We start from the raw sequence: 26,419 nt of genomic DNA on the forward strand, positions 1-26,419 counted from the left end.
CTCTTCTTTAACTGAAAGCCAAGTGACTTGGTTTAGGAGCCCAATTAAAACCAATCCATTCTGGCAGAATCAGAGCATCCAATGAACATTTCAAACCACTTGGAATCATTTAATAGAGAAAAAGTGCATTGAGCCCAAACTGGGAGCTGTTCAGCTATGTGTGGTAAGATCTCCAACATTCATAAAAGGGAATGTTTATGAAGCATTTACTACATGCTGGGCACTGTTCAATGCATTCAGGCTTCAAATAGCCCTATGAAGGATTTATTCTTATTTTATAGATGGTATAGATGAAGAAACTGAGGCACAGGGAGGTTAAAGGTACTTTTCCAAGATACTCTGGCTTTTAATTGGAAGAGCCTGGATTCGAACCTACAAGTCTGGATCACAGAGCCGGCTCTTTTAACCACTCAATAAACAGGGTCACTACTGTAGTAGTTACAGTGAACAAGCCTGTGTACATTGGAGGATGGGCCTGATTTGTGAGATGCTAGGGGAGATGCGGGGCTTCCTGGGTGGCTCAGTGGGTAAAGAATCCGCCTACAATATGCAGGAGACGCAGACAGATCCCCTGGTTGGGAAGATCATTGGAGGAGGGCAGCTCTCTTTAGTATTCTTGCCTGAAGAATCCCATGGACAGAGGAGCCTGGTGGGCCACAGTCCATGGCGTCGCAAAGAGTCAGACATGAAAGAAGCGACTGAGCACCCACGCGTAGGGGAGATGAGCTTTTTGGACCTGTCCGCGTGGGAAGAGGGGATGCGTCCAGGCAGCCTTCTGGACTGATGGCATTTTGGATGCCTTCCTTGCCTCTGACAGGGTGAAACCATCCTCAGAAAATCCACGGGTTTTCCAGGCAGAAGGGAACCTGGAAACCACTTGGTGTTGCTGCTGGTTTATGGATGGGGAGATTGAGGCACAGGGGAGTGGATGGATGGTGCTGAGGAGCAGCAGAAGCTGGATCAGAGGGAGCTTCCTCTTCCAGGAAGCCCTCCCCTCCTTCTCTGCCAGGAGGGTTCTGACTCATGGGACTTGCTATACTGCCTCCTGCACACCCGAGAAGCCCACTCCTGGCTGAGCAGGTGTTACAGTCTCCCTCTCAAGTCCCCAGGACAGCCAGGATGAAATGAAGACAGACATCTCCCACCCATAGGGCTGGCATCCCCCAAAGCTGCCTTCACAAGGAAGCCCCCTGGCCCTGCAGAAACCCTCATCTCTCCGGAATTTGAAGACCCACTCTTCTGACCCAGGCCAGTTTTATCCCCAATTGGACCAGCCCTATGCAAACCCATTTCAAAGATCCCACTCAGGTCTCAGGGCTTCCCAGGTGGCGCTAGTGGTAAAGAACCCGCCTAACATTGCAGGAGACATAAGAGATGCTGGTTCAAGCCCTGGGTCAGGAAGATCCCCTGGAGGAGGGCATGGCAATCCACTCCAGTATTTTTGCCTGGAGAATCCCCACGGACAGAGGAGCCTGGTGGGCTACAGTCCATGGGGTCGCAAGGAGTTAGACACGACTGAAGCGACTTAGCACGCACCTAGGTCTCAGATACTCCTCAGGGCACAAGATCCAACCTCCAGTGAGTTTCTGGAAACTGGGCAGCTCTGGCCCCTTGCACCCACAGCCCCACCCTTGCACCTCCTCAGAGGCAATACCCACCCACCACAAAGTGGTGTCGGCCCGATGGGAGCTTCTCTCTCTGGCCATCCAAAGCCAACACATGTCTTACCTTTCCACCTGGAGGTTGACTTTGGAGGGCTCCACGTTGGGATTTTCCCATTCCATCTGCGGGCAGTGCATGAAATAGCAAAGGGTATACAGGGCCTCGGGCTCCCAGTAGAGCGCCCCCTGCTTGTGGTGCAGGGGGGTGCCGTTGCCATGGTGCTTGGCATTGAGGGGCTGCAGGTGATGCATTGCTCGGGACACCAGGTCACCTGTGGACAGAAGTAAGATTTCAGATCCTTCAGGCAGCCAAGACTCACAGAGAAGAGATGCAGAGATGCTCATCTCGAGATTCCCTCATTCAATGGAAGTGGTCTCATCAGGCAGCGAGGGAAGCGTTTGTTCATTCACCACACGCCTGTCAATGGCTTATCAGGGTTGGGGTGCTGCTTTAAGCATGGTGGGCTGCTATGATAACCCCAGTCCTGCCCTTTGGAACCCACAATTTCTAACAAGGCACAGAAAGCCCTTTGTACGTGTCTACTTCCAGCCTTCTGCATCTGGGACACACCCTCTGTCACATCCTCTGCCGTAACCAGTACTGCCTCTCTTGCAAGCACCAGAATGGACTATACTGTTTCTTTGCTCTGAGCCTGGGCATAAACTGTTATTCCCTCTATCTAGAACATTCTCTCTCTCCTCTTTTCCCGGCTAACTCCTGCTGATCATCCAGGTGTCAGCTTATATATTATATTCCAGGACACCGTTCTGGAATTTCCCCCACTCCCCTGTGTCAGATGCCACACTCTACTTTCTTTGTCACTCAGGACACTGTGATACAGTATTCTCTTTGTCCGTCATTCCCAACGATAGCAACTCAGACCAAAATGACACCTATTATGTGACAGCACAGTTAGAGCACTTTAGTTCATTGAGTTCTCATAACGCCCTATAAAGTAGGCACCTTTATAAACCCATTTTACAGATGAGGACACAGAGGCCCAAAGAGGTGAAATAACTTCTCGGCAAGGCAGAGCTATGAACAGCAGAAAGAGGATTTGAACCCCAGCATTCTGGCTCCAGAATCTATGCACTTAACCATGCTCCTTGAGGGGCATGTTTTACTTTTCTCAGCACTGGCAAACTCTGAGAACACTCTGGACTTTCTCATGCTTTCTTAGAAAAAAACTAGCTTTCTCCTTTGTCAAACCAAACCTGCATACTCCCAGGTTGGCTGTGGAGAGAATATCTTCTTATGGGAGACTGGCTGGGCCTGAAGCTCTGACTTTCCTTGACTAAGATTGTGTTTCTCAAATGTGGGTTGCTTGTAAGCAACCTTCAGGAATGTAGTTGTATCCAAGCACCACCTGTATAATTATTTACTTAATCTTAGATGGACTCATTTTATTTTTTGAATACATATATCTGAAAAAGAAACATTATGTCACCGCCATAAATGGGAAATCAGTATCCCTTGCTGTAAACAGAAGGTCATTGTGAAAGTTAATTCAATAAAAAGAGTGTAATTAATTTATACCTGAATTCTGGTCCTGCTTTCTTTTGTTACAAAGAGCAAGTGAAAGAGTTGTTAGGGGCTCATATCAAGTGGAGCCTTTCCTCTGAAAGCAATTAGAATGAAAATAGAATTGAAAAGCGTCACTCCCATGACCAGTGTTATCTAAGGCACTGCCCCTGTCCCTCCAGAAATCATCTCTTCCACAGTGGGAGGTGTTGCACACGTGGGGAGATGTTCCTTGAAGACATTTGTGATGGTGGATTTTGTGTGTCAGCTGGGCTAGGCTATGGTGCCCAGCTATCTGGTCAAACACTAGTCTAAATGTTGCTGTGATGCTATTTTTTTTTTTTTTTTTTTAGTTTTTTAAACTTATTTAAATATATATTAAAAAATTTTTAGATGTTGTGTTGGTTTCTGCCATACGGCAATGCAAACCAGCTGTAATTATATATATATATTCCTTCCCTCCCAACCCTCCCTCCTCTCCCTGCATCCTGTCCCTCCAGGTCATCATAGAGAGCCAGACTGGTCTCTCTTGGGCTACATAGCAAATTCTCACCAGCTATTCATCTTCACTTGATAGTGTATGAATGTTGATGCTACTTTCTCCATTCATCCCACTCTCTCCTTCCCAAACTGTGCCTACAAGTCCATTCTCTACATGTGCATCTCCATTTCTCCCCTGCAAATAGGTTCATTAATATCCTTTTTCTAGAGTCCATATATATGCATTAATATAACTACATTTGTTTTTCTCTTTCTGACTTATTTGTGAAGCTATTTTTTTACATGCGATTAATATTTATATCAGTATATTATGAGTAAAGCAGATTACCCTCCAGAATGTGGGTGGGCCTCATTCAATCAGTTGAAGGGAAAAAATAGAGGAGACAAGAGAGAGGCCCTTGGATAAGAAGGCTTTCTGTCTTCAGACTCATTACTGAAACATAAACTCCTAGAATTTAACCCTCCCTCTCCAGCCTAGCTCCTTGTGGGGGGTCAGGGACTGTCTCCCCCATTCCCCACCCCTCATTACCCAGCTGAAACCAGGCCTGCAGAGCCCATCAGTTCTCTGCCATCCAGCTGTACCTTTTCACAAGACACTTGTACCTAAAATCCAAACTTAGGGAAGTGAGGCTCAGTGAAAGGCAGGAGTTTCTTCTCTAAAGGCCCAAGGCCTGCCTTCTAGGTTCCCGTTTCTTATCTGAGGGAGGGGCTACTTCCTCAAAAGAAGATTGACAAGAGGACTATTCATCCCCTTTGTGGGAGCCGGACTATGGAGATAAGGTCTCAGCTGAGGGTAAAAACGGCAAATACTCCCCTTTCTCTTCCATGTCCATGGCAGACATGCTTAATCAATCACAGAACTCTTATCCACTGAGTGGAGATGCAGCTTTAAAGTCCTTCTTGAGACAAAAGTCCAAGTGGTCACTATTTACTCTGATTGTCAAAGCAAAGAAAACTTCCATGTTGCCAAAGTCCTAAGGTGTCATCAAGACGACCTAACCAGAGTACAATCCACTAAGCTTAATATCTGGACAGTGATGCAGGGGTTAAACAGACAGTAGTGAGGGGTTAAACTTCCCTACACTTCTCTGCCATCTGCTAAGCCTTAACCTAGAGTCTGACCCTCCTTCTCTCCATTTCCCACAGCAGGAGAATATATGCAAGAAACTAAAAAAAGAATCAGAGAAGGAAATTCACTTTTAGGGGTAGGTGGGCGAAGAAGATCTTAAGGGGACCTGTAAATGGAAAATGTGGAGTCCCATGACTCTATGTGAACAACAGCCCAGTTGTTGTTCATTGAGCATCTACTCTCTGCCAGGCACTGTGAAAAAGCCCCTCACATGCATTGTCTCTAGTACTCACAAGGTTCTATAGGGTACTAGACCATTCAGGTATGAGCTAAATCAAATCCCTTACAATTATACAATGGAAGTGACAAACAGATTTAAGGGAATAGATCTGATAGACAGAGTGCCTGAAGAACTGTGGACAGAGATTGGTGACACTGTACAGAAGGCAGTGATCAAGACCATCCCCAAGAAAAAGAAATGCAAAAAGGTAAAATGGTTGTCTGAGGAGGCCTTACAAATAGCTGTGAAATGAAGAGAAGTGAAAAGCAAAGGAGAAAAGGAAAGATATTCTCATTTGAATGCAGAGTTCCAAAGAATAGCCAGGAGAAAAAAGAAAGCCTTCCTCAGTGATCAATGCAAAGAAATAGAGGAAAACAACAGAATGGGAAAGACTAGAGATCTCTTCAAGAAAATTAGAGATACCAAGGGAACATTTCATGCAAAGATGGGCTCAATAAAGGACAGAAATGGTATGGACCTAACAGAAGCAGAAGATATTAAGAAGAGGTGGCAAGAATACACAGAAGAACTATACAAAAAAGATGTTCATGACCCAAATAACCATGGTTATTTGGGTGTCATCACTCACCTAGAGCCAGACATCCTGGAATGTAAAGTCAAGCGGGCCTTAGGAAGCATCACTAAGAACAAAGCTAGTGGAGGTGATGGAATTCCAGTTGAGCTATTTCAAATCCTAAAAGATGATGCTGTGAAAGTGCTGCACTCAATATGCCAGCAAATTTGGAAAATTCAGCAGTGGCCACAGGACTGGAAAAGGTCAGCTTTCATTCCAATCCCAAAGAAAGGCAATGCCAAAGAATGCTCAAACTACTGCACAATTGCATTCATCTCACACACTAGCAAAGTAATGCTCAAAATTCTCCAAGCCAGGCTTCAACAGTACGTGAACCGTGAACTTCCAGATGTTTAAGCTGGATTTAGAAAAGGCAGAGGAACCAGAGATCAAATTGCCAACATCCGTTGGATCATCAAAAAAGCAACAGTGTTCAAGAAAAACATCTACTTCTGTTTTATTGACTACGCCAAAGCCTTTGACTGTGTGGATCACAACAAACTGTGGAAAATTCTTCAAGAGATGGGAATACCAGACCACCTGACCTGCCTCCTGAGAAATCTGTATGCAGGTCAAGAAGCAATAGTTAGAACTGGACATGGAACAACAGACTGGTTCCAAACAGGGAAAGGAGTATGTCAAGGCTGTATATTGTCACCCTGCTTATTTAACTTATATTCAGAGTACATCATGAGAAATGTTGGACTGGAGGAAGCACAAGCTGGAATCAAGATTGTTGGGAGAAATATAAATAACCTCAGATATGCAGATGACACCACCCTTATAGCAGAAAGTGAAGAAGAACTAAAGAGCTTCTTGATAAAAGTGAAAGAGGAGAGTGAAAAAGTTGGCTTAAAACTCAACATTCAGAAAACTAAGATCATGGCATCTGGTCCCATCACTTCATGGCAAATAGATGGGGAAACAGTAGAAACAGTGACAGACTTAATTTTTGGGGGCTCCAAAATCACTGCAGATGGTGACTGCAGGCATGAAATTAAAAGACGCTTGCTCCTTGGAAGAAAAGCTATGGCCAATATAGACAACATATTAAAAAGCCAGAGGCATTACTTTGCCAACAAAGGTCCACCTAGTCAAAGCTATGGTTTTTCCAGTAGTCATGTATGGATGTGAGAGTTGGACTATAAAGAAAGCTGAGTGCTGAAGAATTGATGCTTTTGAATTGTGGTGTTGGAGAAGACTGTTGAGAGTCCCTTGGACAACAAGGAGATCCAATCAGTCCATCCTAAAGGAAATCGGCAAATATTCACTGGAAGGACTGATATTGAAGCTGAAACTCCAATATTTTGGCCACCTGATGCGAAGAATGGACTCATTTGAAAAGACCCTGATGCTGGGAAAGATTGAAGGCGAGATGAGAAGGAGATGATATAGGATGAGATGGTTGGATGGCATCACCGACTCAATGGACATGAGTTTGAGTAAACTCTGGGAATTGGTGATGGACAGGGAGGCCTGGCGTGCTGCAGTCCATAGGGTTGCAAAGAGTCGGACACGACTGAGCAACTGAACTGAACTACATTATTTTAGCTTTACTGCAGTGCTCCGCGAGCGGGGTGATTTTGCCTCCCAGGGGACATTTGGCAATATCTGGAGACATTTCTTGTGTCACATCCTGGGGACTATTACTGTACCTAGTAGGTAGAGGCTAGCGATGTTGCTAAACATCCTACAATGTTCAAATCAGTCCCCATAAGAAAGAATTTTGCCCAAGAGTCAATAATGCCCAGGTTGAGAAATCCTGTTTTAACAGATAAGGAAACCAAGGCTCAAGGTCACAAGGCAGAGACAAGATTCTAAACCTGGGTCTGCCTGACTCTAATGTCTGTGTTTGTCACCCTACACTGACCTAAGTCCTTTTTACAGAGACAGAACACTGCAGCCTGGGCCAGCTTCAAGTTCATGATGGGGCAATTTGGCATTGTGTAGCCAAGGTGTTAACAAATGCTCCTTTCCTTTGATTCAGTAATTCCATTTCTGGGACTCTGTCCCAAGGTTGGAATCCAAAATGCAGCAAAATCTTCATGCACAAGGATTTTTATCCAAAACCTTATTTACAGAGTCCAAAATTTGACAAAGAAACAAATGTTTGAAAATCAGAGCATGGTTAAGTAAACTCTGGTATGTGATAAAACTTATGCAGTTACTAAAAATGTTTACAGAGAGCTGCAATAAATGAAAAAAATATCTTTGTGTTAAAATGGTAAGTGGAAAAAAGGTGAAATTCAAAATTGCATACAGAGTGATCAGGATTATGTTATTAAAAATATGCACTGAGTAAATAACAGGGGGAAAAAAGCAAAACGTTGACCAAGGATTTCTCTGCCTAGAGGGATTGTGGGTATTCCCTTCCAACTTTTCTGTTATTTCTGAATTTTGAATTTTGAAATGTGCTTCTTGGTGTTATCAGAATAAAAAGCTTAGCGAGGTGGTGTTTACTTTCTAGTACCTCCTATTTAGGGCCAGTCTGGGGTACATTCATCTTTCCCTTTGTCTTTCTTGAAAGTGCTCATAAAAAAGCTCAAAATAAGAAATATCAAAATCGGGTGGAGATGACAAGAGGATCCATGTTTTGGGGCCATACGTCACCCCTCCAGGTCCCCAAGACCCTGGGAAGGCTTGGGGAAGACCCTGGGAAGGACTAACTGTGTCCTCAGAGCATCATTCAGTTTGCCTTGCACTTCCAGGCTCCCTGCCTTTTCTCTTGCTGTTTTCTCACCTTACAGGAACCTCCCCTTCATCTTCTCAACTACTGAAGACTTTCAAGGCTGTGATCAAATGCCACTTCTTCCAGGGAGCCCTCCAGGATGCCCCCAGTCAGAATCAATTGCCCTTTACTCTGTGTACCTACAACACCTGATGATAAAGTCTAACATGTTACGTGTTTAATTCAGACATGCTTTAAATGCCCATTCATCTGCTTCCCCTATTGAACTTAATGGGCAGAGACATGACTCAATCATTGCCCTGTTCCTGGAGGAGCAGTGTGTTTGGTGGTTAGGGACAAGCTTTCTGGAGTCAGACTCTGAGTCTGAGTCTCCAACCTGCCACTGACCAGCTGCATGATCTTGGGTGAGTTAACGTCTCTGTATTTGGGGATAATTATGTCCTTTGTGAACTTGTTGTGTGGATTAAACTGATAACATGTAGAGAGTACCCAGCATTGGTTTCTTCATTTGGAAAATGGAGATAATAACAGCACCTAATGAGGCGATCATATAAATCACTTAAAGCACTTGAAATAGGGTTGGGCACATTCTAAATGTAAAATAAGTATTCAGATATGTCTTTTACTTTGTATTGTCACCACCGTCATCATCTTCATCATTAGCACCATTTTTTCCATCATCATGACCACCATTATCATCTTCGTCATCATAACTATCTACATAACCATCAGTCATCATTGTCATCAGCCCAGTCTCTGGATCACAGGCCTAAAGGATGTCTCTGATGAGGGTTGGTCATGGGAGATGAAATTGGCATGGGGATTCTACATTCACTAGCTCCACTTCAAATCCCACTCTATGTATATGCTATCTGCTGCTTCCACGTCAGCTTCATTCATGAACCCAAAGCAACAAACCCTCTTGTCACTAGCTACACTGAGTTTGGGTGGCTAGAGTTTGGTTCTAGGAACCTACTTGAGAATCCGCTTATAATCAGGTTTCCCAAATGTCAGTCATTTGAGAATCAGCATCATGAATTCTCACATATCTGTGTGCTGCAGGTCAAATTTATTTACTTAACATTTTTCTTTAAATTGGCTCCTTCTTTCACACAATATATTCATTGAAAAAGGAAAGTTTATATCAGTGTCATAAAAGGAAAACCAATATTTTTCTAGTACCCATAAAAAATTCATGGCAATTAAAAATAGAAAGTGTTCTCTGTACTACCTGCGATCTCCCTTGCTACCCTTTGGGAAACAGCTCTGCCTTCTAGACTCAGGTTATCAGTGCAGTTCCCTCTAAGCTGTCTTCCTGCAGGCCACTGTGATCACCCCGAGACAAAGGACTGCATATTCCAACATGGATTCCTTTCGCCTAAACCTGCACTGTGACAGCACCTTCAATTCCTTCCCTGCTGTTCATCCACAGTCAGCTACCACTTTCTATGATATGTTTTCAGAACCTCCCACAACCCTGGGCTAGGAGGTATCATCACTCTCTTTTCAGAGATGGTAAAACTGGGGATCAGAGTGATCAAGTTACTTGACCTAGGTCACACAGCACAGATGAGGAAATCAAGGCACTCTCCAGCATCATAAACCGTGGTTTAACTTGCCTCCAAAATTTTCTTGGGCTCCAAAATCACTGCAAATGGTGACTGCAGTCATGAAATTAAAAGATGCTTGTTCCTTGCTTCTGAAGAATTGATGGTTTTGAACTGTGGTGTTGGAGAAGACTCTTCAGAGTCCCTTGGACTGCAAGGAGATCAAACTAGTCAATCCTAAAGGAAATCAGTCCTGGATATTCATTGGAAGGACTGATGCCGAAGCTGAAATTCCAATACTTTGGCCACCTGATGCGAAGAACTGACTCATTGGAAAAGACCCTGATGCTGGAAGGATTGAAGGCAGGAGGAGAAAGGGACAACAGAGGGTGAGATGATTGGGCACCACCAACTCGAAGGGCATGAGTTTGAGCAAGTTCTGGGAGTTGGTGATGGACTGGGAAGCCCTGCATGCTGCAGTCCGTGGGGTTACAGAGTCGGACATGACTGAGCGACTGAACAAAGCCAACTCATTCCCTATTTTATAGATGAGGAAATTGAGGCACAGAAAGGTTAAGGCCAGTGACACTTTACCATAGAAAAGGTCACAGGTGCATTCTAGTGGCCAGAGGCAGCAGGGCCTTATGAAAAGACCCCATTTCCCCATTTACATTTGAGAGCCCCCTTGTCCAAGCAATGAGGGCTTTTTTTCCCCCCTGAGGAGAGACAACCCAGAAACCCTTTTTATGCACAGTTGTAAATTAATGGTCCTGTTTCAAGGAACACATTGAGTGGGTACAGCAAGTTCACAGTTTAGTGTAAAAAGAAAACAGAAAGAGGCATTTTTCAATGAAGCCCTCATTTTTTTCCCCTTTAAAGAACAGAAAGCAATTACTCTACTTAATAGCTGTCCAATGCAGGTTAATTGGGAGCTTGGGGGCAAGGCAAGGAACATTGGGCAGAAGAGCTGCAACAAGGTCTTGGAGGACACAAATATGGGATGGATGGGACCAAACGCAGAGTCGAGTTAATTCAAAAATGAGCACAGCCAGGGCCTCTGCTTTCCCTGGAGATGGGATGGACTGACCCAGTTCAGGTAAGGAGGCCTGGTCTGCCCACTGGACTCTAAGTACTGTCTTGCTAATTTCCTAGGGCTCATGGTTAAGAATCACCAGCCTGTGTCAGTTTGGGGACCTTTGTGATCTCCTGATTGAGCTTCTCACTCAAATAATGTGAGTGGCTCAGTTCAGCTGGTAAAGAATCTGCCTGCAATGTGGGAGACCTGGGTTCGATCCCTGGGTTGGGAAGACCCCCTGGAGAAGGGAAAGGCTACCCACTCCAATATTCTGGCCTGGAGAATTCCAAACTACAGTTCATGGGGTCGCAAAGACTGAGCTACTTTCATTTTCACTTTCAAATAATTTGACATACAGAGATTCCAGTTCCAGCTCTCTGAGTTCAAAATTGAATTCAATAGAACACAAAATATTTGACAAGAATTTCACTGAGTTCCCCTCCCCTGCAGCATTTTCTTCAGCTTTTGTTTCATAGACTAGTGCACTGTGGGTCATTCGTGTATTCATTGGACATTCAACAGATATTTCCCAAGCTAAGGGCAATGTGTCAGGTGCTTAGAATGCAGAACTCAACTGGACCCAGCACATAAAGCAGAAAAAGAAAAGATGATTTGAAATGGGACTCTGCCACTTATGAGCTGTGTGGCTTTTGACAAAACATTTATCCTTCCAAGTCTTAGTTTTCTTATCTATAAAATGAGAATAATAATACCTTTCATGTGCTTAAAGCAGTTGGCACACAGTAGGTGGTCTGGAAATAGTGGATGTATTTTTGCCCCAAGCCATAACATCACCACTATACATTGCCACTGAAGAAGGCAGTTTGGGGTTTTAATATGATGCCCTGAGGATAGAAGCAGGGCGTATACAGGGAGAAGTCTCAGCAGGCAAGGGCAGGGTGAGGGGAGTAGGGGAATGGGGGTGGGTCTACCGTCATCTACCTGCTGGTGAAATACTTGGTAACCTTTGTGAATTTTCACATCTCCAATTTAGTTTTGAGGACAGCACTCATAATACCTGGTACAGAGCAAACTAGATCCTCAGACCTGGAAGAACAAAGGTCTGACTAACGTTCTGATATAATAGAGGCAGATACAGTTCACCCATATCACCTAGGAATGCCCAGGCTTCCCCCAGAGACAGGGAGTCATGTCTAGTGATGAAAGCTCTGCCTGGAGAACTGGATTCAATTTCAAGTCAACAACTCACAGGTGTGGCTAATCTTAGACAAGTTATTTATCCCCTTCTTACCTTCATTCCCACATCTATGTGGATAATAATGGTTACATTGGAAGTAGCCCATGTAGATTTTTCATAGATCCCTAGGTCAACATCTATTATTGTTGGCTATTAAGAAGGCAATAGTCAGGGGCTCTGCCCTCAACCCCGAGCAGCCCGATTCAAGAAGAGCAGGGACAGCTGGGAACAAACTCTCTCCATCCCGCCATTGCTGGAACAACAGTGGTTTCTGGAATCCGTATGAGCAGAGTAACCTTTGAATATGAAGAACAGCTCTCTATGTACACAGACAGGGCAAGGCTGTATTGATTCAGACCATAGAGCAAGTCAGTCTAAATTACAGTCAGATCAGAAAAGAAGGCAATTTTATTACTTTCCGTCGCCGACATGGCTTATCAACATGCTTCTGCACACACATTCAATGGGGCTGACTTAATGAACGGAGGGAACCTATTCATAATTAGCAGCACCTATTTGTGTGCCAACAATTCATATGCGAAAGTCAATATTCAGCGGCAACGACAGCATTTAATTTACAGAGCGCATTGTCCTTAAAAACAATTTACGTGACGAGCTGCTCCTGTGGACTGCCTGCTTAGGTGAAGTGCAGATTTGTTTAGCAAATCCTTTCCTTCAAGAGAAGCACTGGAATTGAGCAGAGCTCCAGCCCAGGTGCTAGGAGGGGCCCTTAAAATACTTCAGGACAAACCTTTGAGGCCCCAGAGGAGAACGTGTGGGGGCCTCCTCCCAGGTGGCACCCGTGTAGACATGATCCAACCCTGTAGCCAGAATCGGCCTTTCCAAGGTCATGGGCATGTCCTGGAAATTGGTGGAGTCCCAAACAACATGGCATTTCTTCTTTGAGATGTTTCCCCAAGGGATCTGCTTGGACCAGCTACATCTGAATCTCTGGGGGGCTGTTAAAATGTAGACCTTTCCTTATCCCGTTCCAACTGTTGCAGATATCTCAAAATATCATTCACACACATTACCACCTCAAAATAATAGGTCATCAGAGTGGCTGCTAGATCTTGTTTTATAATGTTCTAATAAAAAACATATGATGACTATATCACAGTTTAGCTAAAATATATTGGTAACTGTCTTTTAATATGGTTAGCTTCCTTTATAAACTGGTACACTTTATTTCATGCATTTAAAAGTACTGTTCTAAGGCAGGGTCCACAGGCTTCATCAGGTTGCCAAAGGGGTCCACAGAATCCTTAAGTTTAAGAACAATCATATAACTGACCAGTGGCTGGAAGACTCTGTAATCAGAGGCATCTCATGACTTTGGGGGTTTGATGGGAATGGAAGCACAATTTCCAAATTCAGGTGCCAAGAAAGTAGCTCTAGTGACCATAAGGAGCCCCTTCAGCTCGAATCAGCGACTGCTTCCCTTTGCACAGGTGCGAGCCATATACTCAAGGTAGGATGACTGTCCTGGGTATACAGGGAATTCTTGGGAAGAGGCACAAGTTGCTTTATGAGTCCTGAAGTCTTTTATCATTCAGAATTTTCTAGAATTTCACACTACCTCATACTTTAACATACTCTAGCGTTTCTATGATCATTACTCTAGTTCCATCCGGAACTAACGCACGACTGTGTCATTTGACGATCAATTGGATCATAAGCAAATACAGTTTTATATTTCTCTGGTTGGCCAGACTCAGCCCAGACCTGAATTAGAGGGTGTAGAAGCATAGCAATCATTACTTAAACTTGGGACACCCCAGCCTTCTTCTCTCCGCCTTTCTGCCCCTTCCCTCTCCCTCTTCCTGTCTCTCTCTTTGTCTGTCTCTCCCTGTTTTCATATTTCCCAAGGACTGACTATGCGCCAAGCAGTATTCGTGGTGTTGAGGTTACAACAGTGAACAAAATAAATACCTCTTCTCTCTGTGAGAAAATATTCTAACAGCAGGAAACAGACAATTAAAAAAATTAATGAGTCAACTATTGAGGTGTCTGGGGGAAGGAGGGAGGGGAATGACTGCTAATGGCTCTCAGGTTTCTTGCTGGGGTGATGAAAATGTCCTAAAATTGATTGTGGTTATGGTTGCATAACTTGGAACACACTAAAAGCCATTGAATGATGATGCACTTTAAGTAGGTGAACAGGATAGGAATTATATCTCAGTGGACTTGTTACTGAAAAACAAAAAGAAATACTGCGCATGTCATAGGGTAATAGCTGGGGAGAAAGGTAAAGCAGTGAAGAGGGATCAGGGTTCTCAGGGTGTTATAATTTTAAATAGAGTGGCCAGGGAAAACTTCATTAAGGGGTAACATCTGGGTGAGACTTGAAGGTAATGAGGAAATAAGCCATGTGGCTATCTGGAGGATGAGAGTGGTTTAGGCAGAGGGAACAGTGTGTGCAAAGGCCCTGAGGTATGTCTGCTACGTTCAAGGAACAACAGTCACCAGTGTGACTGAGTTCAGCAGGCCTGGGGAGGAAGTGGAGGAAGATGTCTGAGGGATACAGGTGGGGAGCCTGGATGCAATTTTGAGGATTTTGGCTTTTCCTGTGGATCAGATGGGGAGCCAGTGGAGGATTCTGAACAGACGTGGTCCCGTTGTGGAAATCAACAGTCTTTACAGCATTTACCATGTGCCAGGGACTGCAGAGACCTCCCAGGTGGGTGTCAGCTTGCTGAGTCACCGCAACTACATTCTAAGTGAAGTATTACCATATTCTCTGTTTTATAGAAAAGGAAATGGAGGCTTAGAAAAGGGTGGGAGGCTGACCTCCATCAGAAGCAGTCTTTACCAGTCTACCTGACTCCAGAGCACTTGCCTTCACCACGGCCATCAACACTGATCTGTGTACACAGCAGGTGCTTAATAAAAGGAGTCACCGGATTGGTTACAGAGCACTGCCCTGAGCACAGTCAGCCCCTTGGGCACAGAGTAGGGAGGGAACCAGCATCCACTTACTCAGTTCTGCGATGCTGCCGACACGGGTGGCCAGCAAGGATTGCTCGATGGTCCTCAGCTCGGACTGGCTAAACATGGGCAGCTCTCCCGGCTTGCTGGTCCGCTGCGGGTCCCGGTGAAGGTTCAGGCTGTCTGGCAGGCAGAGCACTCCTGCAGGTGGTGGGAACAGAGGGTGAAAGGAAAATAGATTGTTATTTTTCTGCTACCCAAAGGAGGGGTGCAAAACCCCTCAAACCCCACACACAGCCTCAAACCACACCAGAGTTGGTACCGCAAAGGAAATATGGGAACCAAGGCTCTGCATCCTCTAGGAAATGATGTCTAGGTCTTTCCAAAGGTCTCCTGATGATTTAACATTCATTCATCTGTATGCGCACATGCCCAAAGGACACAGAAGAAAATAATTTCCTCAGAGCTGACAGGGACCCCACCTGCGCAGAGACACCTCTTGAGAACTCAGTGGTCATGGTCCCACCAGCCTTCCTGAGGCAGCTGCCACCCCAAGCGCCCTGCAGGACATCTCTCCTGGCAGTCCTCTGACGGCTTGCTTTACTTCCCCAGCAAATTCCACTCTGGGTGGTTGGGCTGTTATCTGTCAGACAAAGCTCTGACTTTCTCCATAGAGCTGTATTTCAGGAGCTAAAAAGCCCCCATGGGCTTTTGTAACTTGTATGGTGAATACCCCTGGGAGATCCCTGGAATCCAATTATTTTCATCCCGTCCTTTCCACTCCATGAACATTTAGTGAGAACCTGAGAACTCACTTCGATTGACTATTCAGAACTAGTCACTGTTCCTGTCATCGCCACAACCTCCGTAGGCAGAGTGTGCTCTCTCGCTCCTTGACTTTGGGTTTCACGAACTTTGGCCAAAGGTATGTTAAGAGATATGATGGAACCAAACGTCTGAAAAGCACCTGTGCAGTTGAACTTGCTCTTTTGCATTTTTGCACTGTCATGAGAAAAACACACCCTGCTTAGCCTGCTGGTGTAAGGAAGGTGAGAGACCCATAGAGCCGATCCAGTACAATCTGTAGCTTGGAGCTGCCCCACAAAAGCAAGTGTTAATTTAATATGCCATTGAGATACCCAGGGTTGTTCGTTACTCAGTATTATTATGGGGATGACTAGCAGATACACCTACTGTATGTCAATCACGGAGGAGACAATGAGTGAGGCAGGCATGTGCTGTGCTGCGTTAGGGACTGAGGATATGCTGATGGACAGGATACACCTACTCCCGTTCTCAATGGGCTCACAGTCTAAGTGAAGGAGATGGACTAGTACACACGTAACCACAAAGCCATGCAATACATGCTCTACGGTAGGAGAAGATGAGAAGATTAGCAGGGACCTGAACAAAAGCAGTTGTCAATAAGTAGGAAGCATTTACTGAGTACCTACAGTAGTCCTAAATCTGCTAGGCATTTTGGAGATGCAAAAGAAGCCGAAGATGTATTCAAGAATAAACTCACTGGCGAAACAAGACTGCCAATGACAAAACAGCTGGAGTCCAGTGAAGCAGTATCAGCACACAGGTGCTGAATTATTTAAGCCAACTGTCAGGGCGAGGGGACAGACAGAAGGCAAAGGTCAAAATTCAAGTCCACTGCTCGCCCTGTTTGAACCACAGAAGCCCAGCAGACAAAGGCTCCTCCTTTGAAGACACACCTCTCCTGCCCCCTGCTGCATAATCAGTGGCTCCAGCCACACTGCCCTAGTCACTGGTCTTGAATATTTTACCTTCATACCTAATAGGCTGACACAGTGGAGAAGGCAACCAGAACAGATTTTTTTGAGTAATAAATAAATGGATAAACAGTGCAAATGACTATTAGCGTTTAATGTTCATATAATCAGGAAACTGGTCAAATGAATTTCTGAGATTGTTTTCTAACTATTGTTTTTCTTTTTTTTTTAATTTTATTTATTTATTTTTTATTATTATTTTTTTTTTCCAGTGGGTTTTGTCATACATTGATATGAATCAGCCATGGATTTACATGTATTCCCAATCCCGATCCCCCCTCCCACCTCCCTCTCCACCCGATTCCTCTGGGTCTTCCCAGTGTACCAGGCCGGAGCACTTGTCTCGTGCATCCCACCTGGGCTGGTGATCTGTTTCACCATAGATAGTATACATGCTGTTCTTTTGAAATATCCCAGCCTCACATTCTCCCACAAAGTTCAAAAGTCTGTTCTGTATTTCTGTGTCTCTTTTTCTGTTCTGCATATAGGGTTATCGTTATCACCTTTCTAAATTCCATATACATGTGTCAGTATGCTGTAATGTTCTTTATCTTTCTGGCTTACTTCACTCTGTATAAGGGGCTCCAGCTTCATCCATCTCATTAGGACTGGTTCAAATGAATTCTTTTTAATGGCTGAGTAATATTCCATGGTGTATATGTACCACAGCTTCCTTATCCATTCATCTGCTGATGGGCATCTAGGTTGCTTCCATGTCCTGGCTATTATAAACAGTGCTGCGATGAACATTGGGGTGCACGTGTCTCTTTCAGATCTGGTTTCCTCAGTGTGTATGCCCAGAAGTGGGATTGCTGGGTCATATGGCAGTTCTATTTCCAGTTTTTTAAGGAATCTCCACACTGTTTTCCATAGCGGCTGTACTAGTTTGCATTCCCACCAACAGTGTAAGAGGGTTCCCTTTTCTCCACACCCTCTCCAGCATTTATTGCTTGTAGACTTTTGGATAGCAGCCATCCTGACTGGTGTGTAATGGTACCTCATTGTGGTTTTGATTTGCATTTCTCTAATAATGAGTGATGTTGAGCATCTTTTCATGTGTTTGTTAGCCATCTGTATGTCTTCTTTGGAGAAATGTCTGTTTAGTTCTTTGGCCCATTTTTTGATTGGGTCATTTATTTTTCTGGAATTGAGCTGCAGGAATTGCTTGTATATTTTTGAGATTAATCCTTTGTCTGTTTCTTCATTTGCTATTATTTTCTCCCAATCTGAGGGCTGTCTTTTCACCTTACTTATAGTTTCCTTTCTAGTGCAAAAGCTTTTAAGTTTCATTAGGTCCCATTTGTTTAGTTTTGCTTTTATTTCCAATATTCTGGGAGGTGGGTCATAGAGGATCTTGCTTTGATTTATGTCGGAGAGTGTTTTGCCTATGTTCTCCTCTAGGAGTTTTATAGTTTCTGGTCTTACATTTAGATCTTTAATCCATTTTGAGTTTATTTTTGTGTATGGTCTAACTATTGTTTTTCAAAAACCCTGGACTCAATAAGAATATACTTTACATCACAACCCAGTACACACAGCCTTCACAGGTAGCTCCGTGGTAAAGAATCTGCCTGCCAAGCAGGAGATGTGGGTTCAATCCCTGGAGAAGGATATGGCAACCCACTCCAGTATTCTTGCTTGAAAATCCCATGAACAGAGGAGCTTGGTGGGCTACAGTCCACGGGGTCACAAAAGGGTCAGATACAACTCAGCGACTACACCACCACCACCACCACTACTACACACGCTTTTCATGTTTTCCATGAAAAAAAGTCATGGAAAATAATATTGATCCTTACTATGTACGAGGCATGCTCCATTTTTTCCCTCTTCACTTCGTTTCTATCTTACCAATAAAAAATGCTGAGTGTCGCACCAAAGGTGATTTCATGGCCCACTAGTGGGTCATGACTGGCAGTTTGAAAAACTCTGTGAGCCAGGCTGGTTCACACCTTGGCATTAACTGGACAATACAGATTGATGATTTACTGGATACTACTTGGCACTGGGCTGGGCTCCATATCGGCTGTAGAGAAGGCTGAGAGGTGATCCCCGCACTTCACGGACCCTCAGCTTTTCAGGAAAGGCGAAATTTCTTCACAGAAATGCTCATCATGTAAGGCCAGCCTCCTGCCTGTCCTTTTCCCTTAATACCTGAGTCATCCCCCGATCACCCCAGGCAGGGACGCCCTGAGTCATCCTTGCTTCCTCCTCTTTGCTCACCTGCCCAGACATTTGGTCAGAGGTCAAGTCAAGTAGCCGTTGCCATGGCAATGAATGCTGGGCCAACCCTTCATCTGATGCCTCTGAAGTTCCTGACTCTAATTCAGAGATTTACCACTCTTAAAAGTGCACATGATAGCAGGTGACCACGATCCAGGGGGACAAGTGACCCAAGGTTCGGGGGATGAGGCCCTCTGCTGGGGGAGGGGGTAGCAGTCAGGGGGCTTCACAGTAAAGTGGACCGGGGAGTGAGCCGGAACTGTCAGGGAGGATGACGTTCTCTAATGAACAATACAAAAGGCCTGACATGTACTCACAGGTTTGCTTTCTTGGTAATTGCATTATACACAGCAAGTTCTTATCCCAGGCTGGCATCTGAAACATTGCTTCACACATGGGTTGAGGCACAAGCAAATGTGCCTCAAATGTGACTCCAGACTTGGAATCTGGAACCCAGAGCACCAGTCTTGGCTCTACCACTTCCTAGCCATGTTTAACCTTGGGCAGGTCAGAGAACCTCTCTGGACCTCAGTTTCCTCTTCTGTGAAATGGGAGTGATAAGAATAGCCTCACCTCCCTCATGGCACTGCTGAGGGTGGCGGATGAAATGAGACTGTGTGTACTAAACTACTTTGCACGTGCTGAGCAATAGTACATGCTTGACATATGTTAACTGAGATGAAAATCGGTCAAAGTGTATAAACGCAGCTTTGAACTGCTTTATGCTTCACCGTGAGAATAAATAATTTCCCTCAGAATTATTCATCCTTCTTTTAGAGGGTTATGAAGTTTAAATGTGAAAATATAATTATTCAAAGAAGCTTTGAAAGCTAGAGTACTAGGATTTGAGAAATCTATAACTGATCTATTATGCAAAGATTATATACCAGGGTTTTCCTTTTTTTTCTTTTGTTTTGATGACTCTATACGGGGTACACACATAAACTAGAGTCATTTTTTTGTGTATAAAAATCAACTAGGTCATTAAGAAGGTCCCAGCTGCATATTTTAGTGTCAGATACAGGCTTGAGTGTTTTGGAGTACTCATTAATTTCTGTTGTTGGAGCCAAGGACAGCCACAGCGTGGTGACTGACCCAAGTTTCAAAACAGGGGAGACCTAAGGTTCAAACATGACTTTGGACCTAAAGGAATATGGTCACCTTGGAGAGCAGGTGACCATTGGGGAGTGTCTACTATGCTGAAGGCGTCACCGTCTTACTGAAATCTATCACGGTGGGGTAGGTTATACATTTGTCTCTTTTCAGTAAGGAGAAATCCATTCACATTTTCAAAGGGATTGGCAAGTGCTAAAAGATGATGAACCAGTGCCTTTGAATGTCCACGTTTCCAGCCATAACCAACCTGGGACTGACTAACCAGGGGAGGCCAGAGGCCAGAGACAGGCTTCCGTCCTGCCCCGGTCCGCTGGGCAACCTAGACAAAGCGTTTCCCAGACTTTCAGTCGGCTTCCGTGTCTGCAAAGAGGGCTTAAACTATCCACATCATCAGTTTATTGTGTTGATTAAAGAAAAGAAATATTTAAGGCCTCCAACCGATAGCAAGTGTCTACTGGATGGCCTCTTCCACAATGTGCTGCCTTGTTTATCTAATGTCTGGATTCAAATAGTCTTGCAGATCATCCTTCCACAATCCTGTGTGACTGGAGACAGACAGCTTTTTGGTTAGGTCATTTAGGATAGAAAATATGAGAACCACTCCTCTGGGTGGGACCCTGGACCCACCACATTTGGCATTCTGTCTCCGCTGGGGGTGATCCGGGCAGTTCTGCCTCCCTGAATGCCTACCTTCCTATAGGATGGTTCCTTGGCAAATACAACACCCTGCCATCCTTTCCCTCCACTCAGCTCTTCTCTGTGTCTCCATTCTATCAATGGATCAGGATGCTATTTACCCACCAAGAGAAAACCAAATAAGACAACCGTCAGCACTCATTCATTCTCCCCTTGATGTGATGATGGTGATGGGAGACAAGGGGGCTCCGCAACCCATCCTGGGCCCAGGTTTGGGTTCTGCCTTGTCTGTCTCTGGCTGTGAGAAGGAGACAGACTGTCCTGTGTCCTGCCTGCCAAGCTAAGCCTCGTTTTCTGCTAGGTTGTCCCCAGAATTTAAAGTGGAGGGCCCTGGCACCAGTCCCAGCTTTAAGAAGCGGGAAGGAAGCAGCTGGGGTGCAGCACTCCAGCCCTCAAACTGGCTCTGGACAGACCTGGCTGGGTTCAGATTCCTGCCTCACCGTCTCCCAGCTGTGAGGCCTGGGGCTTGCGACTGGGCTCCTCTGAGCCTCTGCTTCTCCCTCTGAAACTTGTTTGATGCCATCTACCTCCTAGTGTGCTTGGGAGGCCATAATGGGATAATCTACATGGACAACCTGTCACAGAGAAGGGGGTCGATAAATGTTTGTTAATAATCCAAGTGAAGTTCTTTGAAGGGAAAGATTTAGGAATTCAATAACACGCTGCTAGAGGGCTTTCTTCTACTGTTTAATTTATTAAGAAATAAGGTAGGAAGTTATCAGATTTTTAAAAATGTTTGCACAATCAGCTTGGAAACTCCTTTTTATTTTAAGAAATTTGGCAGTGGGAAACAAATTCAGGGCTGGCTTGGTGAGCACATACATCTGTGAGAGGCATGCCATATTCCAGTTAGGATACATCCAGACCACAGTTCATTATTCCCCCATCATGAATTATAGTCAATGGGAAAAGCTCTTAGGAAGTCTGAAGCTAAACCATCAGAAGAAATAAGAGGTAAAAAACACAAAGATGGAGAATTTTCAGAAATGAGTTCAATAACATGCTGGTCCTTGGCAGCTGAAGTGCCCAGGGAGAATAAGCATGCCGGCCTTAAAACATGAAGATATCTGTAGAACTACCATATGACCCAGCAATCCCACTACTGGACATACACCCTGAAAGTGTTAGTCGCTCAGTCGTGTCCCACTCTTTGCAACCTCATGGACTGTAGCCCACAAGGTTCCTCTCTCCATGGGATTTTCCAGGCATGAATACTGGAGTGGGTTGCCATTTCCTTCTCCAGAGGATCTTCCCGACCCAGGGCTCAAACTCACATCTCCATTGTCTCCTGTGTTGCAGGCAGATTCTTTACCCACTAAGCCATTGAAAACCTAATTCAAAAGGACACATGTACCTCAGTGTTCACTGTAGCAGTATTTACAATAGTCAGACATAGAAACAACCTCAATAACCAAAAACAGATGAATGGATAAAAAAGATGTGGTGCATATATATACTGGAATATAACTCAAGCCATTAAAAGGAATGAAACTGAGTCATCTGCAGAAATGTGGATGGACCTAGGGTTTGTCATACAAAGTGAAATAAGTGAGAAAGAGAAAAACAAATGTCGTATATTAAAGCATATATGTGGAATCTAGAAACACGGTACAGATGAACCTATTTGCAGGGCAGGAACAGAGACACAGACGTAGAGAGGGACATGTGGACACAGTGTGGGGAAGGGGAGGCTAGGGTAAACTGAGAGGTTGGAATTTTACTGTGCATAAAATATGTAACAACTAGTGGGAATCTGCTATATAACACAGAGAGCTCCGCTCAATGCTCTGTGAAGACCTAGATGGGTGGGATGGGGGTGGGCAGGAGGCAAGTACAAGAGAGAGGGGATGTTATGTACACATATAGCTGATTCACGTCATTGTACAGCAGAAATTAACACAACATTGTAGAGCAATTATACTCCAGTAAGAAACAAAATTAAAATACACAGATCCTCTCCTTAAGAAATTCATAATCTAGTGGGATAAGTACCCATGCTTATGAGTGTACTTATGTACAGGGGCTGTAAGAGAAGCTCGAACATGCTCCACTAATGGCACAAGTAGAAATGGGATATTCTACCTGAGTGGCGTTGACAGGAAAGGATTCACAGATGAATTGTCCTAGTATCACTAGGACAGTACCAAAAGATGCAGTGAGGTTTCCTATGTGAATGGCATGGGCTGTGGGGAAGAGAAAGGTGTAGGAAAGGGTAAAACAAAGGGAGCAGCAAAAGCTGAAGCACAGAGGCAAGAAAACTGATGTGCTGAAAGGACTGTCATATGCTCTTTTTATACATTATTGGATCTGATGTGCAAATATTTTGTTCAAGATTGTTGCATCTATGTTCACAAAAGATATGCATCTGTAGTTTTCTTGTAGTATTGTTGTCTGGTTTTGGTATTTAGAGTAATGCTAGGCTCATTGAATGCACAGAATGAGTTAGGAAGGATTCCTTTTGCTTTCGTTTTCTGAAAGGGGTTGTTTTGTTGTGGTCAGTCGCTCAGTCGTACCTGACTCAAACCAAAGCTGGTTCTTTGAAAAGATCGAAAAAATTGATGAGCCACTAGCCAGGCTAACTAAGAACAAAAAGAGAAATGACTGAAATGAAGAAGGAAACATCACTATAAATCCCATGGACATTAAAAAAAATATATAAAGAAATACTGTGAAAAACTTGGTGCTCATGAATTTGATAACTTAGGTGAAATGTACCAATTCCTTGAGAGACTTAATCTCCCAAGACTCACAACAAGAAGAAATCAACAATCTGGGGAATTCGCTGGTGGTCTAGTAGTTAACATTTTCTCACTGCCAAGGGCTCGGGTTCAATCTCTGGTCAGGGAACTAAGATCCCACAAGCCATGCAGCACAGCCAAAAAAAAGCAATAGACAATCTGAATAGGCCTATATCTATTAAAGAAATTGAATCAACAACTGATAACCTTTAAAAACAGAAAGCATCAGGCCCAGGCAGTGAATTCTACCCAACATTTAAGGAAGAAATTTTACCAGTTCTCTACAACCACTTTGGGCTTCCCTGGTGGCTCAGTGGTAAAGAGCCCCCAACCACCTGCAGAGTGGAAGACTTGGGTTCGATCCCTGGGTCAGGAAGATCCCCTGGAGGAGGAAATGGCAACCCACTCTAGTGCTCTTGCCTGGAAAGTTCCATGGGCAGAGGAGCCTGGTCGGTTGTAGTCCATGAGGTGGCAAAGAGTCAGGTACTTCTCTTGAGATTTTTTTTCCTTTGGCCCAAGTGATATTCAGAAGTGTGTTGCTTAACCTCCAAGTGTTCGGAATTTTCCAGCTATCTTTCTCTTATTAACATCTAGTTTAATCCTGTTGAGGTCTGAGAACAGACTGTATAATTTCTATTCTTTTGAAGTTGTTAAGGTGTGTTTCATGCCTCAGAATGTGGTCTATCTTGGTGAATGTTCCATGTGAGCTTGAGAAGGATTCTGTTGACGTTGAATGAAGTAGTCTATAGATGTCCATTATGTCCAATTGATTGAAGGTGCTAAGTTCAACTCTGTCCTTACTGATTTTCTACCTGTTGGATCTGTCATATCTGATAGAGGAATGTTAGTCTCCAACAATCAAAGTGGATTTATCTATTTCTCCTTTAAGTCCTATCAGTTTTTGTCTTTTCTTATTACAGGTATGTTGAAGTTATTTCAAGCTGCTTCATTCCCAGATTAATTTAAATTCTGAATCATTAAGTACCTGAATATGGTTTAGTTAGTGCAGGTGATCATGTTAGAAAAAGAAGGAAGGAACTGATAGACAGCAGGAATGATAAGGCAGTATATATCCATTTAAGAGACCTCCTGGATTTATTTTGAATATACAGCATGTGCCCTGAAACAAATTTAGCTGTGCCTTTCTCTGTTAGCAACTCTTCTGTTCTACTCTTTCTCACTGAGATTTCCTTAAAAAACACAAGTTGAATTAATGAATGAGGCTTGGGTAGAGCTCTTGATGGAAAAGAAAGATTAGTATGTTTTAAAGAAAGGTGTTAATGATACATTAGCACCCCACTGAGAATTTCTCCCTATTAGAGAAAGAACAGGGGCTGGAAAACGGATTTCACAGCAGCTGTCAGAACATTTTTATGCCAAGGACAAATATTCACAGGTTTCTCTTCCCCAGGATGTCTAGGAACCATTTCCAGGTAATTGCAAGGGTACCTTCTATAGTAGAAGTCTGTGCATTTGGCAGAATTCCAACTGGAAATCTCTTTCCAGTGGAACTTCTGCAGAGTAAGAGCATGAAGATCATTTATATTCATAACAAAGGCCTCCAAGGCCTGTGAGATCCTGAATCACCCAAGAAAGATTAAATCATGTTCAACCGAGCTTTAGTGTTAAGTATATTTAATTGTATTCTAACTCTTCAAAGACTGATTATCTTTAATTAAATAGCCTGGTGACTACAGACTTATCACTTATTTGATATGATATAGTGAGGAACTATTCACTAGGATATTTAATAAGTTGAAATACCCTATGGCTGACCACACAGAATGACAGAGGTGTGTGTGTGTGTGTGTGTGTGTGTGTGTGTGTGTGTGTGTGTGTGTGTGTGTGTGTGTGTGTGTGTGTGTGTGTGTGTGTGTGTGTACAGGCACGGAAGAGATTAGGCCAACATTTGGAGAGCTGGCTAAATGGTGCTGTTAACATAGTGTAGATGTTAATGGCACATAAAAGCATAAATCTGCCATTTGCAGCCACGCATGTGTACGGTGATATAAATAACTAATAGGGCTTTCACAATCCATTGAAAATACAAAGATTACTAAATTGGCTTTTAAAAACATTAGAATCTCATTAGGCCAGAAACTCAGCAGCTGATTACAGAGCAAAATCAACCTCAAGAGGACTCTAAATTCTCATTTGTTGTTGCTGTTAAAAGGTACTGCACTTTCGACAAGGCCATGGGCCCCTGGGGAAGAAAGCTCACAGTCCTTGCTGGCGAAAAAGGGCCCTATCCAGCTATGCATCTGGTTAAGGGTGCTTCCGGGGAGACTCTTCCTCCTAGCACCTGTTCTGGGAGTTCCATCAAGAAATATTAATATATGATGTAGCCCAGATACAACTCAATGTTTCTCAACTTTAAAAAAACGTATGGCTCCCTCCCTATAAGAAGACTTTTGGGACATTTTCTTCCCTCCCCACCCCCACCTCCACTATATTCACCACGTCTTTTAGAACTGTCTGCTCAGTTGGTGATTTTAAATGTTTTGTACTGCCTAGAGCAGTCCTAAGCCCATAGCTACCCTTCTCCACTCCAGCAACATTCAGAGGCTCCCATTGCCCAGAGAATAAGATGGGAACTTCTTCACTTTTGCAATCTTTACCTAACCTAGCTGTCCAATCAAATTTCATACCACTCCCCAAGTGACAGAGGGACTCACTTTCCCTGATATGATGCCGCCCCCCCGCCCCCGGCACCTCTGATTCCACAGGTCCTCCCACCCAGAACGCCCCTCGCTCGGCTTTCACAGGGAGCGAGTCCCCCTTTCTTCAAGAAGGGCACAAGGTA

The 26,419-nt window shown here is 44.1% G+C and overlaps 1 protein-coding gene across 2 annotated transcripts in view; it reads right to left on the minus strand.

Moving 5' to 3' along the window:
- Positions 1-26,419, minus strand: part of ABTB3 (ankyrin repeat and BTB domain containing 3) — a 319,893-nt gene that overhangs the window by 115,676 nt on the left and 177,798 nt on the right. For both annotated transcript variants that reach the window (XM_061125434.1, XM_061125435.1), the window contains exons 2-3: positions 15,096-15,245; positions 1,729-1,933 (exon numbers count right to left, since the gene is read on the minus strand). In XM_061125434.1, coding sequence (XP_060981417.1) covers positions 1,729-1,933; positions 15,096-15,245 — 355 coding nt within the window. The remainder of the gene's footprint in view (positions 1-1,728; positions 1,934-15,095; positions 15,246-26,419) is intronic.

This window comes from Dama dama, chromosome 22 (assembly GCF_033118175.1).
Source record: "Dama dama isolate Ldn47 chromosome 22, ASM3311817v1, whole genome shotgun sequence".
Taxonomy (NCBI): domain Eukaryota; kingdom Metazoa; phylum Chordata; class Mammalia; order Artiodactyla; family Cervidae; genus Dama; species Dama dama.